At 49.9% G+C, this 25352-nt stretch overlaps 2 protein-coding genes and 1 pseudogene across 3 annotated transcripts in view; all 3 read right to left on the bottom strand.

Annotated features, from left to right (window-relative positions):
- The window catches only part of islr2 (immunoglobulin superfamily containing leucine-rich repeat 2), a 10338-nt gene extending 9833 nt beyond the window's left edge, over positions 1-505 (bottom strand). The window contains exon 1 of the mRNA XM_072492808.1: positions 410-505. Within this exon, the coding sequence (XP_072348909.1) occupies positions 410-472 (63 nt within the window). The 5' untranslated portion in view covers positions 473-505. The remainder of the gene's footprint in view (positions 1-409) is intronic.
- A 9815-nt stretch (positions 506-10320) lies between these two features.
- LOC140404508 (U6 spliceosomal RNA) lies at positions 10321-10434 on the bottom strand (annotated as a pseudogene).
- A 4206-nt stretch (positions 10435-14640) lies between these two features.
- stoml1 (stomatin (EPB72)-like 1) overlaps positions 14641-25352 on the bottom strand; it is a 31277-nt gene continuing 20565 nt past the window's right edge. Inside the window, exons 5-7 of one of the 2 annotated variants that reach the window (XM_072492800.1) lie at positions 21066-21297; positions 20075-20269; positions 14641-17052 (exon numbers count right to left, since the gene is read on the bottom strand). In XM_072492800.1, coding sequence (XP_072348901.1) covers positions 16856-17052; positions 20075-20269; positions 21066-21297 — 624 coding nt within the window. In that variant the 3' untranslated portion in view covers positions 14641-16855. The remainder of the gene's footprint in view (positions 17053-20074; positions 20270-21065; positions 21298-25352) is intronic. The other variant, XM_072492801.1, reaches the window with a different exon arrangement.

Below are 25352 nucleotides of genomic sequence, written 5' to 3'. Positions count from 1 at the left end.
ACAGACGTTAGAAATAAAGTGGAGGTTCTGCACAGGTAATGATTCCGTTTTGTCTCATTTTGACTGCCCTGAAATGCCCTTTTCGTTTCGAAATCTCACGAACGGTCATTCACCCTCCCACCACTTTCTCCTCACGGGAACCGTGTAATGGGAGAATTCAATCTTCAGTTTTCGATTCCCAGTTCGAATCTACCATTTTCATTTGCTATAACTGGGCGCTTCTGACTTCTGTGACGAGCACCTGTCCACTGGGATATCTTGTCGATATTTCTTCTTCACATTTGAGGTAAGGTCCCAGCCATCGATGGCGTTTCAGCTCCAACTCCCCCCCCCCCCACCCCCCCGCCCCACTAAAATAATTAGAGAATGATACAATACGCAGAAGGAGGCCACTCGGGCCATCGCTCACCTGCCAGCCCTTTCGAACAGCAATTCGTTTCCACACAGCGTTGCAAATGCTATTTTGAAACATGCAAAGAGACAGGGCAACATTCCTGCGTCAGAAGAACAGAGGAGTTAGATTATTCGATTTGTCTCTGATTCTGCACCCCCCCCCCCCCCCCCCCCCGCCACACACACACCTGTTGTTGGCCACGGCAGGGAAAGGCTTTCAACCTGCCGTCACCAGCACACAAATAAAGACTAAATTATGTTTACACGCTTTGTATGTTCAGACACGCGGTGCATTGCTCCAATTACTGTCACCGCTCCTTTGCGATGGGCTTTTAGTCAGTTCTGCTGGGGCTGACTACATTGCATCAATTTCACATGAAGCCATTTCATCTTTCACTCTTGCAGACATGTCTGCTGGCGAACAGCATTTTCTTTTTGTTCATGTTCCCAATCTGCAGTTCGGGCATAACACGATCTTGTAAAAAAAAATCATGGCATTTCATGTTTAATCTGAAATTTCTTTGATTTGTTTAATGGCATTTTGGGTTATCTCCTCCCCTCCCCCCCCCCACCCTTATCCATGGATTTGTGATGTGCTGAGGAGTGAACACTTTTCTCAATTCAGACAAAGCCTAAATCACTTGAAAATAAAATAACGGTGGCACTGTGGTTAGCACTGCTGCCTCACAGCTTCAGGGTCGCGGGTTCAATTCCGACCTCGGGTGACTGTCTGTGCGGAGTCTGCACGTCCCGTTGTATAGGGTGGTCCTAGTTTGACAAGCAGAAGAAAACATGCTCATGCTTCATCACTGGTAAGTTTCATTGCTTTAGCGGGTTTAACTCATTGGATGCCTCTGAACATTGGCACCGACAGCCTATATCAGAACACTCGGGACTTAAGCAAATGAGATCGATCTAGATAGTAAGGAATGTGTGTGTACTATATTGGACAAATGGAAATCTTGATTGTGGTTGGTTTGGAATCTCTTAAATAAGAAAGAGACTTGAATGTAGTGTACAAAATTATGAGGGTCATGGACAGGGTGGATAGGGTGCAGCTGTTCCCCTTTGTTGAAGGGTCATAGAACACAGAACATTACAGCGCAGTACAGGCCCTTCGGCCCTCGATGTTGCGCCGACCTGTGAAACCGCTCTAAAGCCCATCTGCACTATTCCCTTATCGTCCATATGTCACAAGAGGACACAAAAGGCCAGGAGCAGGAGGTTCAAGGGGGATTTGAGGAAAATATTTTACCCAGAGGGTGGCGACGGTCTGGAACGCACGGCCTGGGAGGGGGGTAGAGGCCGGTTGCCTCACATCCTTTAAAAAGTACCTGGAAGTCACTGTCCGTGTGGAGTTTGCACATTCTCCCCGTGTCTGCGGGGGTTTCGCCCCCACAACCCAAAAGATGTGCAGGATAGGTGAATTGGCCTCGCTAAATTGCCCCTTAATTGGAAAAAATTAATTGGGTACTCTAACTTTTAGAAAAAAAAGTACCTGGAATAGCATTTGGCATGTCTTCACATTCAGGGCTATGGGCCAAGTGCTGGCAAGTGGGATTAGGTGGACAGGTCAGGTGTCTTTCATTGTCAGTGCAGACTCGATGTGCCGAAGGGCCTCTTGTGCACTATATTATTCTGTGATTCTTTGATTCATGTCCACTTAACGTCTCATTCAAAGTTCAACAGCTCGGACAATGCAGTAATCCCTCCGTACGCAACTGGAGTGTCAGCCTGGATTTCTGTACTCAATCCGTGGAGTGGGACTCGGACATGGAACCTTGTGACTGAGAGACAATGATGCCACACCTGGCATCACTGATACTGAATAAAATGTAACCACTGTCGCCGATAAGGGGTCTTGTGGCGCAGTGGGTACTGTCCCCGCCTCTGAAGCTCCAGGTTCGAGTCTCACCCCAGGATTTTGATGGCCAAGGAAGGTGTGTTCGAAATGTGGCTGATTAATCTGCAAAATCCTTCCAATAAAGAGACTCTTGCTCAGCCACTCTTGATGCAGCGTGACAGCCCTCAGGCTATAAGCCCCTGGCGACAGACTAGCGACCTGTTACAGGAACAACTAGCTGTGGAAACAGGCGAACGTCTGTCATGTAAACAATAAGGGTATCATCTCTGACCTTGAGAGTGAAGCAGTTAAAGGGTTAATTCACGCTCACCGCCCTGAATTCTAAAGGACTGTCAGATGCTGGGATGCACGGTGGCGCAGTGGTAGCACTGCAGTCTCACGGCGCCCAGGTTCGATCCCGGCTCTGAGTCACTGTCCGTGTGGAGTTTGCACATTCTCCCCGTGTTTGCGTGGGTTTCACCCCCACAACCCAAAGATGTGCAGGGTAGGTGGATTGGCCACGCTACAATGAAATGAAAATCGCTTGTTGTCGTCACAAATAGGCTTCAAACGAAGTTACTGTGAAAAGCCCCTAGTCGCCACATTCCGGTGCCTGTTCGGGGAGGCTGGTACGGGAATAGAACCGTGCCTTGGCCTGCTTTCAAAGCCAGCTCTTTAACCCTGTGCTAAACCAGGCCCTTTGCCCCTTAATTGGAAAAAAATGAATTGGGTACTCTAAATTTAGATTAAAAAAAGAATATCCCGCTCCTACCCTATCTTGGTATATCTGCTGAATAATGAATAACCAGAGGCCAGTGTGGACACACCCAGCACCAGTCTTGTTTTAAGGCCTCGCCCACAGACAGCTCAGAGAGTGCAGCATCCCGCAGTACTACCGGAGTGCCAGCTTCACTGAAGTGGGCATTTCAACGCAGAGCCAGTGGACTGAGAGCAGTGAGGCACCCCTGAGGGGTGAGCCGAGGCTGCGTCCCTGTGGGTGAGCACAGTGCTGGGAATTTTGGGAACCAGATTTCACGGTGCAGCCCTCCATCCCCTACTGTTGCGGGGGTGGGGGTCGCACTCATTGCAGAAACAATCTGGTAACTGGAGTTTGTCAGAGATCGGGTAACAAACTAACATTGACTCAATTGTCACAATTGTGACTTCCTGGGGATCATCAACCGCACGAGTGACTCAAAGTGACTCTGTTGTGACAAATTAAAGTGAGAAATGCAATTGATTAAATTGTGTACCAATGCAGCCAGCTCCCAGGCTGCAGCCAGATAGAGAGAGGGACACAAACTGCCCCAGTTCCTGCAGGTCAGCTCGTGTCAGTGTCACAGCACAATTCAGCTGGAGACTCCTCAGCTGCAGAAGGAATCTGCACGGGATAAAACTCCCGGGGCTTTCCTGTCAATCCGTCTTGTCCAGCTCTGTAGCCGGGCCTCAGCACACTGTCTGGAGGATATTGATGCGATACATTTGAAGGACTTCAAATAACTTTATCAGAATTAAATAACATTTCACCACCTTCAACATCAAAGAGCAAAAAGCTCCTCAGTTCATCTGGCTTTTGATTGGTTCCTCATCAGGTTTTTCCTCCCCACCCAGACCCCACTCCCCATCCAGACTCCACTCCCCACCCAGACCCCACTCCCCATCCAGACCCCACTCCCCACCCAGACCCCACTCCCCATCCAGACCCCACTCCCCATCCAGACTCCACTCCCCATCCAGACTCCACTCCCCACCCAGACCCCACTCCCCACCCAGACCCCACTCCCCATCCAGACCCCACTCCCCACCCAGGCCCCTCCCCTTCCAGACCCCACCCAGGCCCCTCCCCTTCCAGACCCCACTCCCCACCCAGACCCCACTCCCCACCCAGACCCCACTCCGCATCCAGACCCCACTCCCCACCCAGACCCCTCCCCTTCCAGACCCCACGCCCCAACCAGACCCCACTCCCCTTCCAAACCCCAGAACCCACCCAGACCCCACTCCCCACCCAGACCTCACTCCCCATCCAGACCCCACTCCCCACCCAGACCCCACTCCCCACCCAGACCTCACTCCACAACCAGACCCCACTCCCCACCCAGACCCCACTCCCCATCCAGACCCCACTCCCCTTCCAGACCCCACTCCCCTTCCAGACCCCACTCCCCTTCCAGACCCCACTCCCCACCCAGACCCCACTCCCCACCCAGACCCCACTCCCCACCCAGACCCCACTCCCCATCCAGGCCCCACTCCCCACCCAGACCCCACTCCCCACCCAGACCCCACTCCCCATCCAGGCCCCACTCCCCACCCAGACCCCACTCCCCACCCAGACCCCACTCCCCACCCAGACCCCACTCCCCACCCAGACCCCACTCCCCATCCAGACCCCACTCCCCACCCAGACCCCACTCCCCACCCAGACCCCACTCCCCACCCAGACCCCACTCCCCACCCAGACCCCACTCCCCACCCAGACCCCACTCCCCATCCAGACCCCACTCCCCTTCCAGACCCCACTCCCCACCCAGACCCCACTCCCCATCCAGACCCCACTCCCCACCCAGACCCCACTCCGCATCCAGACCCCACTCCCCACCCAGACTGCTCCCCTTCCAGACCCCACTCCCCATCCAGACCCCACTCCCCACCCAGACCCCACTCCGCATCCAGACCCCACTCCCCACCCAGACCCCTCCCCTTCCAGACCCCACGCCCCAACCAGACCCCACTCCCCTTCCAAACCCCAGAACCCACCCAGACCCCACTCCCCACCCAGACCTCACTCCACAACCAGACCCCACTCCCCACCCAGACCTCACTCCCCATCCAGACCCCACTCCCCACCCAGACCCCACTCCCCACACAGACCTCACTCCACAACCAGACCCCACTCCCCACCCAGACCCCACTCCCCATCCAGACCCCACTCCCCTTCCAGACCCCACTCCCCTTCCAGACCCCACTCCCCACCCAGACCCCACTCCCCACCCAGACCCCACTCCCCATCCAGACCCCACTCCCTTTCCAGACCCCACTCCCCTTCCAGACCCCACTCCCCTTCCAGACCCCACTCCCCACCCAGACCCCACTCCCCACCCAGACCCCACTCCCCACCCAGACCCCACTCCCCATCCAGGCCCCACTCCCCACCCAGACCCCACTCCCCACCCAGACCCCACTCCCCACCCAGACCCCACTCCCCACCCAGACCCCACTCCCCATCCAGACCCCACTCCCCTTCCAGACCCCACTCCCCTTCCAGACCCCACTCCCCACCCAGACCCCACTCCCCACCCAGACCCCACTCCCCACCCAGACCCCACTCCCCATCCAGGCCCCACTCCCCACCCAGACCCCACTCCCCACCCAGGCCCCACTCCCCACCCAGACCCCACTCCCCACCCAGACCCCACTCCCCACCCAGGCCCCACTCCCCATCCAGACCCCACTCCCCACCCAGACCCCACTCCCCACCCAGACCCCACTCCCCATCCAGACCCCACTCCCCTTCCAGAGCCCACTCCCCTTCAAGACCCCACTCCCCTTCCAGACCCCACTCCCCACCCAGACCCCACTCCCCACCCAGACCCCACTCCCCATCCAGACCCCACTCCCCACCCAGGCCCCACTCCCCACCCAGGCCCCACTCCCCATCCAGACCCCACTCCCCACCCAGACCCCACTCCCCACCCAGACCCCACTCCCCATCCAGACCCCACTCCCCTTCCAGAGCCCACTCCCCTTCAAGACCCCACTCCCCTTCCAGACCCCACTCCCCACCCAGACCCCACTCCCCATCCAGACCCCACTCCCCACCCAGACCCCACTCAGACCCCACTCCCCATCCCGACCCCACTCCCCACCCAGACCCCACTCCCCACCCAGTCCCCACTCCCCATCCAGACCCCACTCCCCATCCAGACCCCACTCCCCAACCAGACCCCACTCCCCTTCCAGACCCCACTCCCCACCCAGACCCCACACCCCTTCCAGACCCCACTCCCCACCCAGACCCCACTCCCCACCCAGACCCCACTCCCCTTCCAGAACCCCACTCCCCACCCAGACCGCAATCTACAGACAGGCCCTGATCCCCAGCCAAACTGCACTGTGCCCTCCACACCAAGTCAGCACCTATAAATAACCAAGGAAATCAAACACTCACAGCAATCCAAAAAGAACACTTGCACACACTTTGCTTTTTATCTCCGCATTTTACCAACCAGGCTCTGAAATGTGATTATGCCATTTCCGAGGGGGCGGAGCATGGCTGACTGGGGTCAGAGTGGCGCCGGCCCCAATTTGGGCGTCAGAGTCGATTCTCCGCCCAATCGCCGATTACGATATCGGCGTCAGGCAACGGAGAAACCAGATCTGTATCACTCCTATTCTAGCTCTTTGAAAGTCCAAAGATGTGCAGGTTAGGTGGATTGGCCACGACCGATGCGCGGGGTTACAGGAATAGGGCAGGGTGAGGGCCTAGGTAGGGCGCTCTTTTGGAGGGTCGGTGCAGACTCGATGGGCTGAATGGCCTCCTTCTGCACAGTCGGGATCCTATTGATTCTACTGAAAGGGCTATCCAATTATTCCTCACCTCCCTTGCGCTGTAACCCTGCGCATTCTATTCCTGTTCAAGTTTTATTTTACAAATCTGGTTTGTCTTATTCGAATATTATTGGAGCTGGGTGTGAGATATTAATTGTTTTTTTCCTCTCTCTCTCTCCTCCATATGTTTGACCCCAGCTGCTGCTTCTTTCAGATCACCGACCAACCAATTAACCAAATCCATCGCAGAGGATTGAAATAGCAAGTGTGCTTTTTTTAGCGAAGCAGCATTTTTGTCATTTTTTGTCAGTATTTGCTGTCTGTTTAAACTGTACTCGGTCTCATCCCCACAGCTTCTCCTTCGCCACCTTCAGAGAATTGAAATGCTTTTGATCAAAGGTTTCGATGCCGATCTTGAGAGGCAATCTACTTACATTTAAACACAATACATAAACTGTCTCAAGCGGAATTATAATCCAAATTGTAAACAAATATATCCAAACACAAATGTGTGAGGAATTTTCTCCTCGCTGAATACTCGTAACACATAATAATAATCTTTATTGTCACAAGTCGGCTTACATGAACACTGCAATGAAGTTACTGTGAAAAGCCCCTAGTCGCCACACTCCGGCGCCTGTTCGGGTACACAGAGGGAGAATTCGGAATGGCCAAATTACCTAACAGCACCTCTTTCGGGGCTTGTGGGAGGAAACCGGAGCACCCGGAGGAAACCCACGCAGACACGGGGAGGACGTGCAGACTCCGCACAGACAGTGACCCAAGCCGGGAATCAAACCCGGGTCCCTGGCGCTGTGAAGCAACAGTTCTAACCACGGTGCTACTGTGTCGCCCTGCTACTGTGCCGTCGGCTAGCCTAGTGCTGGATAACATGGCATGCATATTCTGCACAATTACATACACACGAAAATCAACACAACTTTGCTTTGTGGAGGTGGTTTTGCCTTAAAATGGTCCCGAAGTACCAGCTGGTAACTGGAGTTGCATTTAGATGCACGACTGAGTGATATGGTTGACTCTTAACTGCCCTCTGAAAAGGCCCAGCAAAGCCACTCAGTTCAGGGGCAATTAGGGGTGGGCAACAAATGCTGGATTATGAATGGTAGAAGGTTTACGGCGCAGAAGGAGGCTACTTGGCCCATCGTGTCTGCACCGGCCAAAATACCAGCCCCCCCCATCGCAGCATAATCGCACCTTCCAGCATTGGTCTGTAGCCCTGCAGGTTAGACCACTGGGTGCATGTCCAGGCACCATTTAAATAGGTTGAGGGTGTCTTCTACCACTCTTATCGGGCAGTGAGTTCAGCCCCCCCACCCCGCATTCGTCTGGGTGAAAAATATCTTTCCTCATCTCTCCTCTACCAATCACTTTGAATCACAGAATCATCATAGAATTTACAGTGCAGAAGGAGGCCATTCGGATCATCGAGTCTGCACCAGCCCTTGGTAAGAGCACCCTACCCAAGCCCACACCTCCATCCTAACCCTGTAACCCCACCCCACCTTTTTTGGACACGAAGGGCAATTTAGCATGGCCAATCCACCCAACCTGCAAATCTTTGGACTGTGGGAGGAAACCGGAGCGCCCAGAGGAAACCCACGCCGACTCAGGGAGAACGTGCAGACTCCGCACAGTGACCCAAGCTGGGAATCGAACCCTGGTGCTGTGAAGCAACAGTGCTAACCACTGTGCTACCGTGCTACCCCGTGTCACTCATCTCTCTGCTAAAGTAAATGGAGCCTTCTCATCCGCTCTGTCCCGGCCTCTCACAATTTTGCGCATCCTGATCAAATCTCCCGTCAGCTTCCTTTGTTCCAAGGGGAACATCCCCAACCTATCCCATCTAGCCTCACGGCTCCAGTTTTCCTGTCCTGGCAACATCCTCGGAAATCTCCCCAGCGTCCCCGCCAATGCAATTACATTCTCTCCGTAAGGAGGTGACCGAATACACTTCCCAGGTTGCGGCCTAACTAATGTTTTATATAGTTCCAGCATCAAAGGGATTGACAAAGTAAACATAGAGCAGATGTTTCCTTTTGTGCGGCAATCTAGAATGAGAGGTCATAGTTTTAGGATAAGGGGTGGCGGATTTAAAACAGAGATGATGAGAAATTACTTCTTTCAAAGGGTCGCCAATCTGTGGAATTCGCAGTGGATACCAGGACATTGTGTAAATTTAAGGAGATTGATTTTGCATTCGTCATGGGGTGAAGGGAACTGGCAGGAAAGTGGAGTTGAGGCTGGGATGAGATCAGCCATGATCGTATCGAATGGCGGAGGAGGCTCGAGGGGCTGAATGTCCTGCTGCTGGCTCTTCTGTTCACCTTCCTTCAAAACCACCTTATCTCCCAGGAATCTGTGGACATTCACTCCAAGGCCCCTCACATCCTCTACACCTCTCCATTTATTGTGTATTCCCTTGCCCTTGTTTGGTTGCCCCAGATATATCACTTCACATTTCTCTGGCTTGAATTCCATTGGCCACCTGACCCATCCATTGATGTTCTCCTGCGGTCTACAGCAATCCTACTCACTGTCAAGCACGCGGCCAATTTCCAAGTTAGCTGCAAACCTCCATCATTCCCCTCACATGGGTGGCATGGTAGCACAGTGGTTAGCACAGTTGCTTCACAGCTCCAGGGTCCCAGGTTCAATTCCTGGCTTGGGTGACTGTCTGTGCGGAGTCTGCACGTTCTCCCCGTGTGTGCGTGGGTTTCCTCCAGGTGCTCCGGTTTCCTCCCACAGTCCAAAGATGTGCAGGTTAGGTGGGTTGGCCATGATAAATTGCCCTTAGTGTCCAAAAAAGGTCAGGTGGGGTGAATTGGACATTCTGAATTCTCCCTCTGTGTTCACAAACAGGCACCGAAATGTGGCGACAAGGGGATTTTCACAGTAACTTCATTGCAGTGTTAATGTTAAGCCTACTTGTGACAATAATAAAGATTATTATTATTCAGTTATGTGTTCATTTAAACAATTACATAGGTTTCAAGATAGGGTGGAGGTGTGGGCTTAAGTAGGGTGCTCTTACCAAGGGCTGGTGCAGACTCGATGGGCCAAATGGCCTCCTGCACTGCAAATTCTATGATTCTATGAAATACATCCAATTCATTTATATATATATATACCACACAGAGCAGGACCTCCCCGAACAGGCGCCGGAATGTGGCGACTAGGGGCATTTCACAGTAACTTCATTGAAGCCAACTCGTGACAATAAGCGATAAAAAAAAATATTAACACTGCAATGAAGTTACTGTGAAAATCCCCTAGTCGCCACACTCCGGCGCCTGTTCGGGTACACAGAGGGAGAATTCAGAATGTCCAATTCACCTAATAAGCACGTCTTTCGGGACTTGCGGGAGGAAACCGGAGCACCCGGAGGAAACCCACGCAGGCACGGGGAGAATGTGCAGACTCCGCACAGACAATGAGCCAAGCCGGGAATCGAACCTGGGACCCTGGTGCTGTGGAGCAACAGTGCTAACCAATGTGCTACCGTGCTGCCCTAAGAAAATATGGAACGCTTTATGAATTTGTGTGTCTTCCTTGCGCAGTGGCTATGCTAATCTTCTCTGAATCGTTCCAATTTTAGTATGTGTTCTGCCAAAGTCTTAAGTGAGATCAATAAAGGTGTCAGTACAAAAATAAATTGAACTTGCAGTGAGTATTCAATTTGTCTGTTTCATCCGTTGATGCCAGCAGACGCCAGCAACAAAATGCTGGTCTACCCAGCGACACCCCACATCCCGTCAATTAATTTTACAAATAAAATCTCCGAATCATAGAAAGGTGAAGCAAATACTTTAAATCTTTAGCAGTGAGCCCCTCTGTGATTCCACTTTAGTTTTAAGGGAATGTGACTTAGATCAAGCGAGAGATTTGCAGCTTGAAAAGACAGTTAATCAGCAAATAGCTTCAAATGACATATTAAAATTGAATTGGATTTGGATTTGTTTATTGCCACTTCTACCGAGGTACAGTGAAAAGTATTGTTCTGCGTGCAGCTCGAACAGATCATTCTGTACATGAAAAGAGGATATTTAATAGGGCAACACAAGGTCCACAATGTAAATACATAGACACCGGCATCGGGTGAAGCATACAGGAGTGGAGTGTTAATCAGGTCAGTCCATAAGAGGGTCGTTTAGAAGTCCGGTTACAACGGGAAAGAAGCTGTTTTTGAGCTTGTTTGTGCGCGTGCTCAGACTTTTGTATCTCCTGCCCGAGGGAAGAAGTTGGAAGAGTGAGTAAGTTGGGTGGGAGGGGCCTTTGATTATGCTGCCCGCTTTCCCCAGGCAGCAGGAGGTGTAGATGGAGTCAATGGATGGGAGGCGGGTTTGTGTGATGGACTGGGCGGTATTCACGACTCTCTGAAGTTTCTTGCGGTCTTGGGCCGAGCAGTTGCCATACCAGGCTGCGATGCAGCCAGATAGGATGTTTTCTATGGTGCATCTCTAAAAATTGGTAAGAGGCAATGTGAATGTGCTGAATTTCCTTAGTTTCCTGAGGAAGTATAGGCGCTGTTGTGCTTTCTTGGTTGTCGTGTCGATGTGGGTGGACCAGGACAGATTTTTTTTGTCCCTTCCCTGCCCCCCAAAAAATTCAAAACCTGCACTTCCCTCGCACCCACCACAACCTCAGGATGTCCCAATACACTTTACAGCCAATTAAGTACTTTCTTTCTGATCGGGGACACAATGGTATTGTCGCTGGACTCGTAACCCACGGACCCAGGGTAATTCTCTGGGGATTCGAATCCCACCAGGGCAAATGGTGAAATTCAAATTTGCTAAAAATCTGAAGTTAAAAGGCTCACGGCAACCATGAAACCTTTGCCATAAAAAAACCCATCTGCTTCCCTAATTCCCCTCGGGGAAGGCAATCTGCCACCTTTACCTGGTCTGGCCTACATGTGACCCCATTGACTCTTAAACTATCTAGCCTAGCCATTAGGAATGGGCAACGAATGCTGGCCCAGTTCACATCTCATGAATGAAAAAAAGAGGGCAGCACGGTGGCGCAGTGGGTTAGCCCTGCTGCCTCACGGCACCGAGGTCCCAGGTTCGAATCGCCGGTTCTGGGTCACTGTCCGTGTGGAGTTTGCACATTCTCCGTGTTTGCGTGGGTTTCGCCCCCACAACCCAAAGATGTGCAGGCTAGGTGAATTGGCAATGCTAAATTGGAAAAATGAATTGGGTACTCTAAATTTAAAAAGAATAATTTTAAAAATTAATAAAAGGCATTGAAGTATCGCTCTTGGAAACTCCAAAGCGTGCACTGGAAGCTCCCACAAACAGCAACAGGTAATCTGTTTCAGGTTGGGGGATAGGAAGGAGACGGGAGGGGGCTAAGATAACTCGCCATTGTTCGCCCCTCAATTGGGTCTTAGTGCTCCCCCTCTCCCCCCCCCACCCCCACCCCACAGTCTTGGACTTGAACCCACAACCTTCTGAGTGGCCCACTGAGCCACGGGTGACTGCCAGCAGCTGCCCCTGCAAATCATGTTTTAAAATCCGTCACGTAGGGAGTATTGATTTTAAAATCAGGATTATTTACCCTCGGTTGATTGGAGGATTATTCCAAATTCCAGTATGGGACACTGACCCTGTGATGATTGTAACAAACACATACACATAGGGGCCTGCTGCTGGCTGTTAATTGTCCCTGCACAAGAATTGAACAATCCAGTTTGTCTGCACCACGCCTGTTGTTGGAATGAAGCACGCCCTCTAACAATGCGAAGGATGATTGCCTTTCCGAAGCCCATTAGCAATCAACTCTGCAGTTCCCAGCAATGTGGCCCCATCTGGTGGCAGGAAACTCAACCGCAATTAATCGTCAGCCTTGGGAACACTGGTGCACATTAGAGGCAAGTGCAGCCCTGGGTGCTGCTGTGTTAAATTGCCGAGCCGAGCTCTCAACAAAGGCTCACCCAGGACATAATTACAGTTTGCTTCCCGATAGTTAATTAAAACTGGCACTAAACATTCCAATAACCAGCACAGGAGGAATTTAGTGTTCGAGGTTGGACTGTTTGAAAAGTGCATGGCGATTCTAACATTCTATCGGTTATACAATCAGTAATTCTGCTGCCAAATATCACATGGAAACACGTGTTGGAAGATTTCATCAATGAGATAAGCCATTTCATTTTAAATCTGGAGCCTTTTCCTTTAAAAACCTGTTTTGGGGGAGGGGGGGGGGGAAGAGATGGGGCGTCAATTGAAATCATATCCGAGATTGACAGATATTTGTTATGGTAGAATTTCTACAGTACAGGAGGCCATTCGGCCCATCGAGTCTGCACCGGCCCTTCGAAAGAGCACTCTACCCTTGTCCACTTATCCGTCCAGTCTGCCCTATCCCCGTGACCCCATAACCCAACCTGCACATTCCTGGACACTAAAAGGCAATTTAGCATGGCCAATCCACCTAACCCGCACATCTTTGGACTGTGGTAGGAAACCGGAGCACCCGGAGGAAACACACGGAGACAACGTGCAAACTCCACAGTCACCCAAGGTTGGAACTGAAACCGGGTCCTTAGTGCCCTGAGGGAATAGTGCTAACCAGTGTTAGATAAGGTTATCAAGGGATGATAGGAACCAAAGGGGGTAAATGAAGTTAATGTGCAGATCAGCTGTGATCTAATTGAATGGAACAAGCTGGAGGGGTTGAATGGCTGATCCATGTATGAATTTATCATGTAACTTTTTTTTTTGATTCTCTTTGTTCAGAAGCCCAAAACAAATCAACCACTGATGGAGTGGGAGGGGAAGTCAGGTCGGGGTGGGGTTCAGCGCCCGGCTACATGCAACCGGGGGCCGGTTTAGCTCACTTGAATGAAATGAAAATGGCTTGTCACAAGTAGGCTTCAAATGAAGTTACTGTGAAAAGCCCCTAGTCGCCACAATCCGGCGCCTGTTCGGGGAGGCTGAAACGGGAATTGAACCGTGCTGCTGGCCTGCTTTCAAAGCCAGCGATTTAGCCCTGTGCTAAACAGCCCCTTGGCTAAACAACTGGTCCGTGATGCAGAGCAAGGCCAACAGTACGGGTTCAATTCCTGTATCGAAGAGGTTAACCATGATGGCCCTCATCTGAGATGCGGTGATCCTCAGGTTAAATCATCACCAGTCTGCTCTCCCCCTCAAAGAGAAAGCAGCCTATGGTCACCTGGGACGATGGCACCATTACATGCTCTGTACTTGTGCTCACAGCTGCGAGACGTTGGTGGGTAAAAATTATATAACGGAGATGTTTCCCAGGAATATGAAACAAAGCTCTGGGCACCCACACAGACAACGGAGGTGGTCGCGGCGTAATGGGGCAAAGTCAACGGTTCAGAGGCCAAGGCTTTGGGGACAAGGGAAATCCCACCAATGCCATGAAAGCTAGCCTCGGTGACCATGAATAACGATCATGGAGCCCGGGCAGGTCGGTCGGTAGAGTGCGTGACATTTAATCTGCTCGCGTGATGCCTTCGATAAATGTTGTTCAGTTCCAAATGAGATTTACTGTGAATTCTCTTGCTTCCTGAGCAGAAGTGAAGCAGTTGTCTGTTCAGTTTACCTGGTCCGGACAACATGGACTAATGTGGTTGACTCTCGACTTGGTCTTTGAAATGGCCGAGCAAGCCACTCGATTCAGGGCAATTAGGGATGGGCAATAAATGCTGGCACGCCCACATCCCCGTGAAATAATAAATCAGAAAAAACTTTGAAGGACAGCGCAGCCAATTATAAAAAAATGTGTGTAATGTAGAGGACACTGCAGGGTGATTCCTACAGACTACAAGGAAGGAATTAATTGTAATAACGCAGACTCCAAAATACAAACAGTGAGACAATTTATTTTGATCTCAGTACAGAAATGTTCTAATTTGGAGCTTCAAATTGTTGCAAATAAACAAGAGAAACAAATCACAATTCCTCCTTAGCCTTGATTACATTTTTACAAGAAGCACAATCAAAATTGCACTCCCATCTTCCCGTTGCCTCAATTGGAAACGGATTCTGGTTTTGTAAAAAAAAAAAAAAAAATGGGAACAGCTGTCGAGTGTGCCCACATCAATCTAAAGAGCTTCTTGGAGCTCACCTTCAAGAAGTCTGCATTAAAAGAGACCCTTGCATTTATATAGAGACTTTAATGGCCTCCGATCGTCCCAACGCACTTTTACAGCCAGTGGACTATTTATTGGAGCATAGTCGCTGTCACAAACAGCAAGGACCAGATCATCTGTTTTAGGTGGTGGTTACCCTCCACTGTTGGTAATAGAATCGCAAATTCGACAAATATTCAAATAAAAATATTTCTGTATTTTTTTTTAAATAAAGGGACTAAAAGCTCTCCTGCCATCTCATCCGGGGCATTCAAATTTGAGGCAGGCCAAGGGCACTTTCCCAGCTAGCAGGCAATTAGACCGCTTCAAAATTGCACCCTCGCATGTTCAGGCTGGTCTTCTTGAACACATTTGGACTCCGTGAATATGGAGGGAGAAAGGGATAGGGGCGGAGGAGCTGCAACCAGCTGTTTTAACCAGGGATTAGAATCATGGGCCCACATCACAATGGGCCTCAAATGACACCCAAAGTATGCAGAACTTCATCAGCAGAGTTTACCGTTGGATTAAAACTTAAAAGAGAAGTGGGAGGAATTTCAACCTAATATCGTTAAGCATCCTGGGGCAGTATAATATATGTAATGAGAGAAAAAGATAGTTTGTCACAGAGTACGTCTGTATGCATAGCTCAACTGCAAATTTCCAAAAATATATATATGCATAGAAGTTCCACATTGTACAGAATCACTGTTTTAAACCGGCCACTCACTATTCAGGAGGATAAAAAAAGATAAAAGACACCAGGCACTTCAGGTCAGGTACCGATCTAACTGTCTCTTAATGAACCTCCCTCGCTCAGCTTTGCTACAAAGGAATTAAAAAGGTATTCACACAATTGTCACACTTCTTTCGACCAATCAATGCATCAATTCCTTAGAAGATCCAATTCAATTCCAGATTGAAGTGCACTGGTTTCACTAAAGTATGCTGGAGACCGAAAGGGCCCTGTAGGAGAAACAAGAGATTTACACCCAGGTATCTGGGAGAGAAGGCGGCCGAGCTGCAAAATGAGGGGAACATTGAGCTGTAAAGGTCAACAGATACACAGTCTCATCACTCTGCTGATATTTCGGGAGTAACTGGATGTCCACACTAACCAGAAATGTAGAGAGGATATTTCCCAGAAGCAATGACTCGTCGCTCGACTACTGAGTGGAAGTTGGCCCTAGAATTAAACATCTCACTCAACCCGCTGCCAGCCATTTGTTAATTAAGATTGAATTGGTTTAACTTTCTTTTTCCGACTTTACCAGGGACGCGGTTTTACAGCCGTTGCCGTCAGCGGGATCCGACCTCGGCAGGTCCCCTGACAGCGGAGGGTGCAAAAAATAGGAAACCCCGCTGACAATGGTGCGAGTGGAAGAATCCATCCCCCCTCCCCCAGCCAATGGGAGGCCACCACCACCGAACATGCCATTTGGGAGGGGGGGATCCGCCCTAAATTACTGAGCACAGTCAACACACCTGTAGGAGCTGGAAAGACAGCATCATACGGTACAGGAAGTGGCCATTCGGCCCATCATGCCAATGCCAGCTCTTTGAAAGACCTATGCAATTGGTCCCACTCCCCTGCAAATCTCCTTAGTGCAGATCCAATTCCTTTGAAAGTTACCAATGAATCTGCCTGGAACACTCTCCTTCAGCAGTGCACAATCACGAACTACGTAAAAACACAGGGGAAATACAGAAGAGAGAATAGCAAAAGCTTTCTGGAGCCTAGTACCAGAGAGTTGGACAGTAATGTGATCTAGTATTACAAGTTTATTATTTCCCCTCCCCGTAATGCATTATTAATCCATTAATAACTATAAACAATATGCTACTACAGCACCTTTAAGAAAATAACAGGAAAAATAAATACAATACAAGATGTGAAACTCAGAAGTCTGTGTCCGAGGCGGGCGTGTGATCACATTTCTGCTGCATCATCGATTCAGTTTCTTGATGAGATCCTCCAGCTTCATCGCAAGTTTCAAGTCACCTTGTACCCGTATCCGTCCACTCATGTAGGCAGAAAAAGGTTTCAAGAGCCCCGAGAACAAGGACTGCATGGTGTCTTCTGTCACTTCCAGGGTGACATCGGGATCTCCTTCTGGCATCCCATAGCCTGCCATGCCAGATTCTGAAAGTTAATAAGAGATGGCTATAGATGGCCAAAAACGAATCTCAACATCTTGCTTTGTAAGATTATTTTTGATAAGAGAATGAGAGCTAAAGACAAGTCTCCTGGCCCTGATGGAATGCATCCCAGAGTGCTAAAAGAGATGGCTAGGGAAATTGCAAATGCACTAGTGATAATTTACCAAAATTCACTAGACTCTGGGGTGGTCCCGGCGGATTGGAAATTAGCAAACGTGACACCACTGTTTAAAAAAGGAGGTAGGCAGAAAGCGGGTAATTATAGGCCAGTGAGCTTAACTTCGGTAGTAGGGAAGATGCTGGAATCTATCATCAAGGCAGAAATAGCGAGGCATCTGGATGGAAATTGTCCCATTGGGCAGACGCAGCACGGGTTCATAAAGGACAGGTCGTGCCTAACTAATTTAGTGGAATTTTTTGAGGACATTACCAGTGTGGTAGATAACGGGGAGCCAATGGATGTGGTATATCTGGATTTCCAGAAAGCCTTTGACAAGGTGCCACACAAAAGGTTGCTGCATAAGATAAAGATGCATGGCATTAAGGGGAAAGTAGTAGCATGGATAGAGGATTGGTTAATTAATAGAAAGCAAAGAGTGGGGATTAATGGGTGTTTCTCTGGTTGGCAATCAGTAGTTAGTGGTGTCCCTCAGGGATCAGTGTTGGGCCCACAACTGTTCACAATTTACATAGATGATTTGGAGTTGGGGACCAAGGGCACTGTGTCCAGGTTTGCAGACGACACTAAGATAAGTGGTAAAGCAAAAAGTGCAGAGGATACTGGAAGTCTGCAGAGGGATTTGGATAGGCCAAGTAAATGGGCTAGGGTCTGGCAGGTGGAATACAATGTTGACAAATGTGAGGTTATCCATTTTGGTAGGAATAACAGCAAAAGGGATTATTATTTAAATGTAAAAATATTAAAACATGCTGCTGTGCAGAGAGACCTGGTTGTGCTAGTGCATGAGTCGCAAAAAGTTGGTTTACAGGTGCAACAGGTGATTAAGGCAAATGGAATTTTGTCCTTCATTGCTAGAGGGATGGAGTTTAAGACTCGGGAGGTTCTGCTGCAATTGTATAAGGTGTTAGTTAGGCCACACCTGGAGTATTGTGTTCAGTTTTGTTCTCCTTACTTGAGAAAGGATGTACTGGCACTGGAGGGTGTGCGCAGAGGAGATTCACTAGGTTAATCCCAGAGCTGAAGGGGTTGGATTACGAGGAGAGGTTGAGTAGACTAGGACTGTACTCATTGGAATTCAGAAGGATGAGGGGGGATCTTATAGAAACATATAAAATTATGAAGGGAATAGATAGGATAGATGCAGGCAGGTTGTTTCCACTGGCAGGTGAAAGCAGAACTAGGGGGCATAGCCTCAAAATTAGGGGAAGTAGATTTTGGACTGAGTTTAGAAGGAACTTCTTCACCCAAAAGGGTTGTGAATCTATGGAATTCCTTGCCCAATGAAGCAGTAGAGGCTCCTTCATTAAATGTTTTTAAGATAACGATAGATAGTTTTTTGAAGAATAAAGGGATTAAGGGTTATGGTGTTCGGGCAGGAAAGTGGAGCTGAGTCCACAAAAGATCAGCCATGATCTCATTGAATGGTGGAGCAGGCTCGAGGGGCTAGATGGCCTATTCCTGCTTCTAGTTCTTATGTTCTTATAAGTGATGGACAATTTATAGCATTAAGCACCCTTTGGTCACGTATAAAGAGTAGACTGTCTGAGCCCCAACCTTCAAAGGCTATCTTACTCAACCTGCAGTTGATCTTCAAGCACGCCGTTGTTGCATTTTTCCCCAAAATCTAATTATCTTACAAAAGTATATTTTTAACTTCATGTTGCTGTATTTTTTCTTTAATTGGTTTTCAGGTTGACTAATTGGTCCGACTAATCTAGCAGAGGCCCCATTTTTTGCTGAACCCCTCGCTGAACTCGGATGCTGATGGCGGTGTTAATCGTGGGTCTTCTTGAACCGCTATGGTCCTTAAAATTGGATCCTAAAAATTCAGCATGAAATTCTTAAAAGAGACATGCTGTCGAAGCTTTTCATCTTGGACCCATCAGGACAGATGAAAGAATGCCAAATTTCAAAGAGGGCAACAGTTTATTCTGCATGAGACAAACAAAAGGATGCTGATTGGTTGACAAGTCAATGCAAGCTCACTTTGATTGGTTCAGCCGTTGCCGTGGAGAGTGCAGCAAGGAACTATTGCCCCAATGTTTTTAATTCAAAAAAAGGCACAATGCCTGGGCATGATCCTTTTGCATGCAGTCAACAGGTCCCTCCACATGAAAATGCATGTCGCCTTTAGCACATGTAAGTGAATCACATTGCAAGCCAGACTGAGGATCTAAAATTGGTTGTTAGTGTAACACTCGAGATTGTTCAGCATGCTCTGTCCAACTGTGGAATTGCACCTAACGTTATGTCCTGAGTTTTGCAAGCGCAGGCTGGATGAGCATGGTCAGTACTCTGCCTATTGCGACCACCAAAAGGATGTGCTGTTTGATGCGATCCGCATCCGTCCTGATACGTGCAAGAGAAAAGCTTCGACTGAGTGTCTTTTTTTTCAGCAACGCTCATGTTCCAAACTACCAAGCCGCAATGTGAATTGCTGATTGGTTGGCAAGTCAATGCGGATTGGTTGGCAAGCCCACGTTGATTGGTCTAGGCCTTGGCGTGGAGAGTGGAGCATGGAACTATTGCCCCGATGTTTTTAATTCAAAAAAGGCATAATGCCTGGACATGTTCCTTTTGCCTGCAGCAAACATGTCCCTCCATATGAAAATGCAGTGGCACAGTGGTTAGCACTGCTGCAGAATTCCGCTTAAGTGACTCATTATCAACTTAACACTAGTCGCGTTCCAACTAGGGAGTCCAATTACACTCTTCAAAATAGTGTACGAAAATACAATCTTTTTCTTTCAATGAAAAACAAGTTCACCATTACCTTTACACAAAGCTGCATGACACAATATGAATGAAGAAACATTTGGCTCACCTCTGCTGAGGTCCAGATAATATAAATTCTGAGTTCCATCCTTTTGGTTAACAGTGAAAAGGTAACAGGCACCAATCTGTTTCACAAGGTCTTCCGAAAGGAACACCTTCACTTTAGAAAGTATCCAGTCTGGATTGATAAGGTCGCTCTCGGCTTCTTCAGACGCAGATCCCACAGATGAGGTGTGGGCACTGGCTATAGGGAAGTCAAACAGCACTTCAGAGAGATTGCTTGTCTGGTTAAGGGAGAATTCAATTGACAGATTTCCCACCTTCCCCAAGTGAGCTCATTCAAAACTCTTCCGCCCACTCCCAAGTCCTGTTCGCCCATCTCGCCCGTGCTCATTGATCTACATAAGGTGACACAGTGGTTAGCACAGCTGCCTCATAGCGCCAGGGACCCGGGTCAGTGTGGAGTTTGCAAATTCTTCCCTGGTCTGCGTGGGCTTCCTCTGGGTGCTCCGGTTTCCTCCCACAGTCCAAAGGTGTGGATTCGCTATGCTAAATTGTCTTTAGGTAGGCTACAGGGATAGGGTGAGGGCCTAGGTAGGATACTCTTTCAGAAGGGCAGTGCTGACTCTATGAGCCAAATGGCCTCCTTCTGCACTGCAGGGATTCTCTGATAAGCTTTTAGTCCAGCAATGTCTCAAACTTAAAAATTCTCATCCTCGTATTCAATTCACTCATTGGCCCTTCCTCCACCACCCTTACTCTTTAGCCTCCTCCAGCTCCAGACCCGTTGCAATGCCTCTGCATCCTCCACCTTTTGTGCATCCTCGATTTTCTTGGATCTTCACTTTCAGATGTTTAAGCCCCAAGCTCTAGGACTCCCTCCCTCAAACTCTCACCCTCTTTTTCCTCCTTTAAGTCACTTCTTAAAACCAATCTCTGCTGCCGGTCACTTGCCCCAATATTTCTTTGAGGCGAGTAGTCACGTTTTGTCTATGAACACTGAGTTTTTGCTACACTGAAGGTGCTGTGCAAGGGCTCACCTTCGCTGTCACTAGGATGTAACAAAGGTTGTTCCAATTGCGGAGGGCTTCTGTTTTGCAGAATTTGGGCAGCTAACTTGCGTAAAGGGGCAGGAAGCTTGTTTAATCGAGTTCCGGGGGGAGGTTCCACATCGTGGAGCATGCTTTCCGGTTGCTTTAACACCCGGTGCAGAATCAGGTCAATCCGCTGTACCTCCAGACCCCAGCGTTTGGTCTTGCGGTTAACTTCAACCTGCATGGGACAATGAGTCAAAGCAAAATGAACTTCCGGCATTCAAGACCTTGTGCTCATGATTTAGACTCTTAAAGCAAACACACACGTCCGTTTTAAGTTGCCTTTCCTCCCCATCTTCTGTTGCCTCAGCAACATTCCGTGGACACCCAATGTTAGGCGATGGCTCACCCAGCTCTTTACCCGAAAGCTGTCATTCCCTACCTCTGTAATCTCCTCCAGCCCGACAACCCACCAGGGCCACCACGCTCCTCCAAATCAGACATCCCTGGAACTCACTGACCGAAAGGGTGGGTAGAGGCGGGAAACTTCACAACATATAATGCAGCAAGTTTGTGAGGAAGGATAGACAGTTGCTAGGGCAAAGTTGCACTCAGTGGAATGGGTTAAAGTGTGTTTGTTTCAATGCAAGGAGTGTCAGGAATAAGGGAGATGAACTTAGAGCATGGATCAGTACTTGGAACTACGGTGTTGTGGCTATTACGGAGACATGGATTTCACAAGGGCAGGAATGGTTGTTAGATGTTCCAGGGCTTAGATGTTTTCAGAAGAATAGGGAGGGAGGTAAAAGAGGAGGGGGAGTAGCACTGTTAATTAGGGAATGCACCACAGCTGCAGAAAAGGAGGTAGTTGAGGAGGGTTTGTCTACTGAGTTAGTATGGGTGGAAGTCAGAAACAAGAAAGGAGCAGTCAGTTTATTGGGAGTTTTCTAGACACCCCAATAGCAGCAGTGAGATAGAGGAACAGATTGGGCGGCAGATCTTGGAAAAGTGCAGAAGTAACAGAGTTGTTGTCATGGGTGACTTCGAGACTTCCGGGTGCGACGATGACCAGCTGAGTCGCACGTTTCGGCAGCTCCCTGTGAAACGGACTTTTGGGCTCTTGATAGGAGCCCCAACGGCAATTTTAACGGCTGAAAACACCGTGCGGTAAACCAGAAGGGTGTTCCCCCTGGACACGGATGGAAAAAGGAGAGGAAAGAGGCCGGATTGCAGCGGATCCTTTGGAACAACGGCAAGGAAGGCAAGCAGAAACCAAGATGGCGTCGGAAGGTGGCAGTTTCATATGGGGCCCTGAACAACAAGAGTTTTTGAAACGCTGCGTGAAGGAGATAAAAAAGGAAATGAAGAAAGAGTTGTTGGCCCCGCTATTACAGGCGATTGAAGGGCTGAAAGAGGAACAAAAGACCCAGGAGCAGGAGCTTCGGGTCGTGAAGGCGAAAGCAGCAGAGAATGAAAACGACATACAGGGCCTGGTGGTGAAGTCGGAGATACAGGAGGCACACCAGAAACGATCTGTGGAGAGGTTGGAGGCACTGGAAAATAACGCAAGGAGGAACAACTTGAGGATTCTTGGCCTTCCTGAAGGTGTGGAGGGGGCGGACGTCGGGGCATATGTGAGCACGATGCTGCACTCGTTAATGGGAGTGGAGGCCCCGACGGGTCCGTTGGAGGTGGAGGGAGCATACCGAGTTATGGTGCGAGGACCGAGAGCAGGAGAAGCTCCCAGAGCCATAGTGGTGAGATTTCTCCGTTTTAAGGATAGAGAAATGGTCCTTAGATGGGCGAAGAAAACTCGGTGTAGTAAATGGGAGAACGCGGTGATCCGCGTCTATCAAGATTGGAGTGCGGAGGTGGCGAGAAGGAGGGCGAGCTTTAATCGGGCCAAAGCGGTACTTCACAAAAAAAAGATAAAGTTTGGAATGCTGCAACCGGCAAGACGGTGGGTCACATATCAAGGGAGGCACCACTACTTTGAGACGGCGGATGAAGCGTGGACTTTTATTGTAGAAGAAAAATTGGAATGATTGGACTACGAAAATGAACGTTTGGACAAAGTGGTCGGACGAGTGGGGGGGGGGGGGGGGGGCGAAGAGGGATTGTATGATTAATCCTGCGGTATGGTAACTTTTCTTTCTCCCACAGGTGGTGATGGGGGGAGGTGGGGAGGGAGAGGAGATGGGGCGTTGGCCATGGGAGGCGGGGCCGAGGGAGAGGCGCGGGCTTGGTTCCCGCGCTATGATAATTATGGCGGGAATAGAGAAGCAGGAAGGAGGGGGCGCCGCACGGGGCGAGCCGTGATCACGGGGGGAAGCCGAGGTCAGCCAGAGTTTGCTGACTTCTGGGAGCAACATGGGGGGAGTAATTACGCTAGCGGGGGGTCTAGCCGGGGGGGGGGGGGGGGGGGGGGGGATTACTGGGTTGCTGCTGCTGGGGAAAGGGGGGAGTGGGTGCGGGAAAGGATGGGCGGGGGGGCACCGTCTGGGAGAAATACAGCCGCGTGGGAACTGGGCGAGAAGCTGGAAAAAGATGATGGCTAACCGGCAAGGGGGGGGGGGGGGGTGGGAAGCCCCCCAACTCGGCTGATCACGTGGAACGTGAGGGGGCTTAACGGGCTGATAAAGAGGGCACGAGTACTCGCACACCTTAAGAAACTTAAAGCAGGTGTGGTCATGTTACAGGAAACGCACCTGAAACTGATAGATCAGGTTAGGTTGCGCAAAGGATGGGTAGGGCAGGTGTTCCATTCGGGGCTGGATGCGAAAAACAGGGGGGTGGCTATATTAGTGGGGAAGCGGGTAATGTTCGAGGCAAAGACTATAGTGGCGGATAACGGGGGCAGATACGTGATGGTGAGTGGCAAATTACAGGGAGAGATGGTGGTGTTGGTAAACGTGTATGCCCCAAATTGGGACGATGCCAATTTTATGAGGCGAATGCTAGGACGCATCCCAGACCTAGAGACCGGAAAGCTGATAATGGGGGGAGACTTTAACACGGTGTTGGAACCAAGGCTGGATAGGTCGAAGTCCAGGACTGGTAGGAGGCCGGCAGCAGCCAAGGTGCTTAAGGATTTTATGGAGCAGATGGGAGGGGTGGACCCGTGGAGATTCAGTAGACCTAGGAGTAAGGAGTTCTCGTTTTTCTCCTATGTCCATAAAGTCTATTCACGCATAGACTTTTGTGTGTTGGGTAGGGCATTGATCCCGAGGGTGAGGGGAACGGAATATACGGCTATAGCCATTTCGGATCATGCCCCACACTGGGTAGACTTGGAGATAGGGGAGGAAACAAGAGGGCGTCCACCCTGGAGAATGGATATGGGACTAATGGCGGATGAGGGGGTGTGCTTAAGGGTGAGGGGATGCATTGAAAAGTACTTGGAACTCAATGACAATGGGGAGGTTCAGGTGGGAGTGGTCTGGGAGGCGTTGAAGGCGGTGGTTAGGGGGGAGCTGATATCAATAAGGACACATAAAGGGAAGCAGGAGAGTAAGGAACGGGAGCGGTTGTTGCAAGAACTTTTGAGGGTGGACAGACAGTATGCGGAAGCACCGGAGGAGGGACTGTATAGGGAAAGGCAAAGGCTGCATGTGGAATTTGACTTGCTGACCACAGGCACTGCAGAGGCACAATGGAGGAAGGCGCAGGGTGTACAGTATGAATATGGAGAGAAGGCGAGCAGATTGCTGGTCATGGGTGACTTCAACTTCCCTAATATTGACTAGCACCTCCTTAGTGCAAATGGTTTTGATGGAGCAGATTTTGTCAGGTGTGTACAGGAAGGATTCCAGACTCAATATGTAGGTAGGCCGACTAGGGGGGAGGCCATATTGGACTTGGTGCTCGTCAACGAACCAGGCCAGGTGTCAGATGGCTCGGTGGGAGAGTATTTCGGTGACAGTGACCACAACTCCTTGATCTTTACCATAGTCATGGAAAGGGATAGGAACACACAGTATGGGAAGGTATTTAATTAGGGGAGGGGAAATTATACTGCTATTAGACAGGAGCTGAGGAGCATAAAGTGGGAACAATTGTTCTTGGGGAAGTGCACAGCAGTAATGTGGGGGTTGTTTAAGGAGCACTTGCTGCGAGTGCTGGATAGTTTTGTCCCACTGAGACGAGGAAGGAATGGTAAGGTGAAGGAGCCTTGGATGACAGGAGAAGTGGAGCTTCTGGTCAAGAGAAAGAAGGAAGCTTACCCAAGGCTGAGGAAGCAAGGATCTGACTTGGCTCGAGAGGGTTACAAGGTAGCCAGGAAGGAATTCAAAA

The sequence above is a fragment of the Scyliorhinus torazame genome, chromosome 30 (assembly GCF_047496885.1).
Source record: "Scyliorhinus torazame isolate Kashiwa2021f chromosome 30, sScyTor2.1, whole genome shotgun sequence".
Classification (NCBI taxonomy): domain Eukaryota; kingdom Metazoa; phylum Chordata; class Chondrichthyes; order Carcharhiniformes; family Scyliorhinidae; genus Scyliorhinus; species Scyliorhinus torazame.
Note: the sequence above shows the minus strand (reverse complement) of the source record. Positions and strands in the feature narration are given on the sequence as shown.